Below are 7,759 nucleotides of genomic sequence, written 5' to 3'. Positions count from 1 at the left end.
CCCTTCACCACTAGTGCCACCATCAACACCACTTCACCACTAGTTCCACCATCAACACCACTATGACCACTATTTTCACTATCTCCACCTCCACGAAAAAACAAAAATTCGAAAATTTTAAAAAAATTTAAAAAAAAAAAAACTTTTTTTGTGCGGGGTTAGGGGAGGGAGTGCAAAAAAATGAAAAACAGAAATTTAAAAATTATAAAAAAAGTAATTTTTTTGTGCGGGGTGGGGCAATGGGGGTGGGATTTGGCAGGGAGGGGGGATGGGTAGTGCAGAAAAATGAAAAAACAAAAATTTAAAATTATAAAAAAAAGTAAATAAAAATAATTTTTTATAGAGGCGGTAGCAGTGTGGGTGGTGACGGAAAAAAAATTGAAATTTAAAAAAAAAAATTGGAGAGAGAAGGTGGGTTGGGTTGGGTGGGTGGGTGTGGGATGGGTTAATGAAGGTAGGGAATAGGGTGGGGAAGGTTGAGAAGGAGTTTTGGAAAAAAAAATTCCTTTTCTTGATAAGGCAATCATATGTCTTAATATATCCTTCCTTTAGTAATATTATTCGCTTTAGATCTAAACTTGTTCGCTTAAAAGTACATTTTTTCTTAAATATACAATATCTCACGTTCTTTACCAATTTGGAATTTACCTAAATTGTTACAACTGAATATTTCAATTCCTTAATTCCGATATTATTAAATCTAAAGTCAAAATCTGGAATTTACAATTGCAAACTTTGCTCAATATTCAATCATCTTATCCTATTGGATCCTTCAAATTTTTATGTTGAACAATCCAATTATGACTATTTATTAGTATATTGAACAAAATACAATCTTATCTGATATGAAGAGAGAAAGCGATTTTGAAAACGAGCTCATCAATTTAGCTAGGTACTCTACATTATTTAAAAATAAAAAAAAAACAATAATAACAAAATAGTACAATGTTGTTGGTTGCTTCATCAATTTACCTAAGTATTCTACATTATTTTGTGGGTTAAAAAATGATCCAAAGAAAGTTGGTTCGAATTTAACATGTCATTCAATTTCGAAGTCAAAAAGTAGTGGTCTCAAATATTTAAACGGAAAAGGGCCGAATATATCCCTGTAAAATCAAAAAAGGTTTAAATGTATTCCTCGTTATACTTTGAGTCTATATATACCACTATCATTATATTATTGGTTTAAATATACCTTTTTGTCTTTAAATTTGTCCAAAGTAGATATCCAGTCCTACGTGGCATTGACATTTGATGAGGCGGATGCCACATAATTTGCCACCTCAACGCCCTTAACCTATTTTGCCCCCCCTTTCTATTTTTTTCCACCACTAAAATTTTCTTACTCTCTACCACTATTGTCATCATTACCGTTATCATGAAAAATATTGTATTTCAAAATTTAGTCTTTTATATATGGATTAGGGGAGCTGAGGTGGCGTGCCATGTGGCGACCTCATCAAATATCAGTGCCACGTAGGATTGAACGTCCACCTTGGACAAACTTAACAGAAAATGGTATATTTGAACTAATAGTATTACGACGAGGTATATTTGGACGCAAAATATAACGAAGAATATATTTAGCCCTTTGCCGATATTTAAAACCATGTAAATATTAGTACATAAGTAAAAACAAAATACATGTACGTGATGTCCATAATAAATAAACTGAATAAAGAGACCTTTACAAATTACAACTTTCAAATAACATTGGAGAAGAAGATTCCACCTATACTAAATTTATCTTTCATTTATGCCCCCTTTTACAAGCATCCCTTAAACTAAAAACCAACAAATACAAACCACACAAATCTTGAACCAAATTCCCTCTTTTTTGTTTTTTTTCTTTTCTTTTTTAATTTCAAAGCCTACAATTATTTTATTGTGAGCTTAATTAAAACCAAAAATAAACAAACACCCCCACCTAACCCTAGTCTTATTTTTGTACACATACCTTTTTTCAATTATCATTTCTTTCCTTTTCACCTTTCCATATCTGATGGTGATGCAAATATTTTCCCCATTTCAAGAAACCTATTTGACTCAACATTATTTTTGCTTGTTTTCTGAGCTTCAACATCCTCCAAATCATCTTCTTGTTCCTCAAATTTGCTATTCAAAGATTGATACTCAACTTTCTCTTGGAAACTCTTGATCATAACTAAGTAAAGTGTGACACAAAAAATTGTGATCCCAACTAAATACCAACTAAATTGAATATTTACTAAAGATTTTGCTCTTTCAAGATCTTCATGATTATGGCACCTAACCACTTTATGACCTTCTTCTAAGTTTATAAAACAGCCTTTTGGGATAAATTTAGGTGTCCAAAGCATAAATCCCATGACCATAAGCCAAATTCCTTGAAACATAATACTATAAGATCTCACAAAACTATTCAAGAAACTTTTAGGAAAAGGAATTCCCAAAAGTGTAGTGGCTAAAGATACAAAAATAACAATTTGGAGTAGCCAATGGTATTGTCCTTCAACTCCCATATGGTCAGTAGAATGAAGATGGAAAAGAAGAAGTTGTTGACCAAAAGCAATAGCTCCAAGAAATTGTGTGAGCTCATATTTTGCATGGGGTGAAGGTGTAATTTTGTCAAAGATTATGGTAAAAAGTGCGTAAACAAAGAAAGTTAGGGAAATATTTGAATGTTCAAAATTGTGTAGATGGTTAGAAGGGATAGTTCCATCAAAATCTAGAGGTTGGTGTTTTTTAGGACCAATAAAAAGTTCCATAGATATAGAGGCTAAGCAACTACCCATAATCAAGAAAAGTTCCAAGTACCTAGTTCTTGGAGTTGGAAACCATGGCAAAGAAATGTAGGATTTTGGGTGCAAAGCATGTAACCTAATATGGTTAATCAAATGCCAAATACCAAGTAAAAAGAAGCCAAATCCTGGTGCTACATGCCCTACCAAAGTACCCATTTTTTGCTTGTTTTCTTGGTCTAGCAAAAGTTGCAAAAATAGCCCTTTTTAATTCTTCTTCGTTTTGGAGATAGTTAGAGGTATATGGTAAAGAAGGGGGAAAGTCGTTGTACAAAGTGGAGTGATGGAAAAGAGAGGGAAATGAAAGGGGGGTTATATAAAGGGTAGGTTTGTACAAAAGTTAAGAGAATTGTGAAGGTCTAGAGACTTCTATTAGGGGTTGAAAGTTGAAAATTTTGGACTTCTTTTGGTTGGGGTGGGGGTGGGGGTGGGTTAAGACTTAAGATGGGTTTTTTTAGGTGGCTTGAGGAATAAGAGTACAATTAAAATTTGGCATTAAGAAGAGTTGACCAAAGATTTATCAAGTTTTTAGCAGTTGGCCATGAGGCTGAGGTGGCTATTTTGTTTTCTAGAAGGGCTAGTTTTCTAATGTTCCAGTAATTTAAAAAATAGTCTCTTTTATCACGTTTCTTCTTCCATTTTCATCCAAGTGCTAGAATTTTTCTTTCTGTCACTATCAGAGATTTATTTTGTGTTTTTATAGCATCTAGTTTTGTTATGAAGATTGGGGCAGTAATTATTAATTGAAAAACTGCTCCAAAGTTTATCTAAACATTTATGAAAATATTAAATGTATGTTATCATCTTTCCATGGTTGTGAATATAACCAAATTGTTCAGGATTCATGTGTTTGGTTTTGAGGAAGCATTTTTATTCTATATGAATAAAATAACGTATAAAACACTTATAATATAATATTGTATTCTTTTAACAATAATTTCAACTATTTTTGCCCCCCCTCCCCCCACCAAAACCCCCCAAACCCACAATCATATATGTTTTGTTCAGGATTCATGTGTTTGGTTTGGGGAAGTATTTTTATTCTATATGAAAAAAATAACGTTTAAGCACATAATAAAATACTTATAATATAGTGTATTCTTCTATGAGTTATTTTAACTATCTTCGCTTTCCCCCCCTTCAATAATATATATTTAGTTGAAATTTATACTTACATTAATTGGTTATAGCAAGAAAGGATAGTCATGCGAGAAATTTATAAATAAAAGAACAGATTAGTGTTTGTATGCGGATAAACAAGGCTCGGTAGCTATTGGCCTGAAATTATTCCAACGTCTATATAAGCATTTATGAAAACATTTAATATACATTTTAGTCTTTCCATGACTGTGATCATAAGTATATTGTTCAGGATTCATGTGTTTGGTTTTGGGATATATCATATCATATCATACTATATTATAAGCACGGACACTTTTAGGTGAAGTTAGTTTACTAAAATATCCTTCAAAAGTTGAAAGACCATTTTACCCTTCACTAAACACTACTCCTATAAAATTATGTTTTTGTTAAATTATTTTTTTCCCAACTATTAAATAACAAATCTAGTTACAATGAACATGGCTAGAATCCTACTACTAAATGCTTCTATTGCTAAAGTGAATGCAGTAAAAAAAACATATGTATTCAGTAAAGATTTTTGGGTTTTATTTGTCATTATGTCTTCTCTATCTCATCCGTTAAGAAAATCGTATGTTACAAATTTAAAATTATAATTAATTCTCTTATCTACTAAACAAAATATATTATTAACCTATTCTCCTAAAATTCCTCTATTTTTCTTCTTTTACATTATGTTTCTCGGGTTTCCTGCAATGACCCGACCTGTCGTTATAAGAACTAGCGTCTCGTACAATAGCTTAAGACCTCGAGGAGCTTCGTAATATGCATTATGGCCTGCATGTATGGTCAAGTTTGATTTTTCGTAAGATTCAGAGTTAAATATAAAGAAAATCAAAATTTATTTTTGAAGCAAATGGAAAGAGTTGACTGAAGAGTTGACTTTTGAGGAAAAGACCCCAAATTAGAATTTTAATGATGTCAATAGCTTCATATGGTGTTTTCAGACTTCGACGTGTGTCCGAATTTGGATTTGGAAGTCCACAGGACAATTCGGCGCATTTTGGCGAAATAAGAAAGTTGACGTGTTCTAATTATATTATTTTATATGCGGAAGAGGTCTATTACCATTATGAATACCAATTGGATATGATAGCAAGTTACGAGGCGTACTATAAGATATATGGGGTCTAAGGAAAGTCCTAAGTCTAAGCCAAGTTGGAAAAATTCATAATATACTAAAGTTGCAAATGAGTACGCACAAGATCTCACTTTGAATGAGCATATCTACATGTATATAAGGATTTGTGTGATGCACAACCTATCAAATTAAAGCTCTTTGGGTCTAGTTTCCAAAACATCAAACTGTTCGTCATTTGGAGGTGCATACAGAAAGTTATGACCAATTTACCGGACCTGTATCATAAGCGCGCCCAGGCGCGCAGCCGCCGATTCGAAAGTTTTCTGCCTGTGAGCGCGCCGGGAGCGCGGCAAGGCACGTAAAATCCCTATAATACCCCCGGGCAGTGTAAAAACCGAAGGGGTCCGAAATTTCTTCCATTTTTGGTCATTCAAGCTTGGATTTGGGCGATTTCAAAGGGGATTTTTTCATGATTTCGACTTGGGTAAGTGTTCTATATCCGGAAGTGATTATATTTCATAAATCCATATCAATATTAATTGTTTATTTCGGATTTGGATGAAAGAAATTGTAGTTTTTGTAAAACTTTCCAAAAATGAAAATTTAGGATTTGAAGGTCCATTTGACATCGGAATTCGATAATTTTTGTATGATTGAACTCGTATCGGAATGGGTTGTTGGATTTTATGAGTTTTGTCGGATTCCGAGACGTGGGACCCATGGGCAATTTTGAGCTAAATTTCGGATTTTAATTCGGAAAATGTGTAAATTCATATGGAATTAGTTCCTACGATTCGTGTTGAGTATTTTGAATTATTTATGACTAGATTTGAGAATTCCGGGCACGAATTCGCGAGGCAAAGGCTTGTTGGAATCTTGAATTGGTTGCAAAGCGAGGTAAGTATCTTGCCTAACCTTGTGGGGGGGGGGGGGACTTCCCCTTAGGATTTGAGTCTTTTGTGTTGATTGTAGTTCGTGTACACGAGGTGACGAGTGCGTACTCGGACTTAATTATGGAGAATTGGAATTTTAGGGTTCTTAGGTTCTTATATTCACTATGGATGGAGTTATTCTTGATATGACCGAGTTCCTACTTATTAGTTTCGTCTCTACATGCTTAATTGAAATTAATTGTTTCACGATTTACTCTTATTACCTAATTGACTCCTATTTGACTTAAATCAAGAGTTTTGTCTCTCCTATTGTCATGTTATATTTTCATAACTACTTGACTCGTGTTGATTTCCTTATTATTGACTTGTATATTGTGGGATCGTTGCTACATGTTTGTTTTTTCGTTGTTGAATTGTTCCATTTATGCCAGTATTCTTTTCTGTGGTTATTCCTTTGAGCTAGTTCTACCATTTTCTCGTGATTTATAGCCCCTGAGTTAATTTACTTGTCTTACCTTGTATTATTGTCATTTGTTGTTGTTATATGTATTGCGGTGATGTTCGATCCTTCTGTTGTGATGTAACTGTTGATTCCGTTGGTTGCGTTGTGTATTTATTTGGGACTACGGATGTGAGATTTTTGGTAGATCCCCCTTGTCTGTTTATTTGGGACTACAGATGTGAGATTCCGGTAGATCTCCCTTGTCTGTTTATTTGGGACTACGGATGTGAAATTCCGGTAGATCCCCCTTGTCTGTTTATTTGGGACTACAGATGTGGGATTCCGGTAGATCCCCTGCACAGTTATATGGAACTATGAGAATACACACGGTAAATTCCCCCAGTACTGGGTATTTACATTTGGGACTACGGATCGGGATTTCGGTAGATCCCCGCACATTTATGAGTTGGACTATGGGACTGCACTCGGGAGATCCACTGTATATTTATATTTGGGGACTACATGACTGTATCCTGGAAGATCCCCGGTTGTATCTCTGTGTTGAGTTGTACTCCTTCCGTGATTATTTTGTCTCTGATGTAATTGTTGTTATCAATTCAAGTGTTTTAACAGTTTAGATTCCTTTACTGATGTGATCCTTTGTGTTGGAATCCATAGTGTTTACAATACCTCGCCTTATATCTTTTATATATATTTCAATACTTCGAATTTCAACAATTGTTACATTTTTAACTCAATTGATTTTTCAACTAAATGTTCCTTAAACCGTTTGAGGTTGTATTTTACTTGAAAAGAAATTTCTACTAAGTTAATTTATTAAATCCCTTGTTGAAGGTAAAAATCATCCGATGTTGTATTTCAATTGAAAAGGGTACCTTCTTTATTCAAATGATTTCTAATAATAACTTTATCTTTTCTTGTTGAGTTCCTAGTTGGTTTATACAATGTACCGTACTTTATGCTATGTAAATGAGACTCCTTGAACATTCTTAATTGTATTGGGTTATGGGCCCTATGAACTGAGTAACATGAGAACGTTGTTGCGCAATGTGAGACAGAAACATGTGGGCACCGGGTGCCGGAAAAAATATGACGATTTTATTTAATGACACTTGAGTTGCCCATGCGGCTGTGATAGAATATGGGCACGAGATGCCGTGAAAACATGAAAGTGGGCTGAGACCTATATTATTTATGATTATGAAATGAGACGTCACAAGGTGACCTTTACTCGAAAGAAATATATTTGAAAGATGTTTATTTGAAGGAAATATATTCGAAACATATTTATTGGAAAGTATTATATCTTAGAGATTATTACTTGAAGGATTTATAGGCGAAAAGTTTATATTTGAAGGACTTGACTAATTGATTACACTTGTATTCATTATTCGCTGAGCAA

The 7,759-nt window shown here is 33.8% G+C and overlaps 1 protein-coding gene across 1 annotated transcript; it reads right to left on the bottom strand.

Annotated features, from left to right (window-relative positions):
• Positions 1-1,630: 1,630 nt before the first annotated feature.
• On the bottom strand, positions 1,631-3,076 carry LOC107790791 (uncharacterized). Its single transcript, XM_075237559.1, has one exon. The coding sequence runs from the start codon at positions 2,937-2,939 to the stop codon at positions 1,986-1,988; it is 954 nt and encodes a 317-aa protein (XP_075093660.1). The 5' UTR covers positions 2,940-3,076; the 3' UTR covers positions 1,631-1,985.
• Between the last annotated feature and the right edge of the window lie 4,683 nt (positions 3,077-7,759).

The sequence above is a fragment of the Nicotiana tabacum genome, chromosome 18, assembly GCF_000715075.1.
Source record: "Nicotiana tabacum cultivar K326 chromosome 18, ASM71507v2, whole genome shotgun sequence".
Taxonomy (NCBI): Eukaryota; Viridiplantae; Streptophyta; class Magnoliopsida; order Solanales; family Solanaceae; genus Nicotiana; species Nicotiana tabacum.
Note: the sequence above shows the minus strand (reverse complement) of the source record. Positions and strands in the feature narration are given on the sequence as shown.

What these genes read in the sequence shown, in the direction of transcription:
- LOC107790791 (XM_075237559.1), bottom strand. Translation starts at nt 2,939, where the DNA reads ATGGGTACTTTGGTAGGGCATGTAGCACCAGGATTTGGCTTCTTTTTA.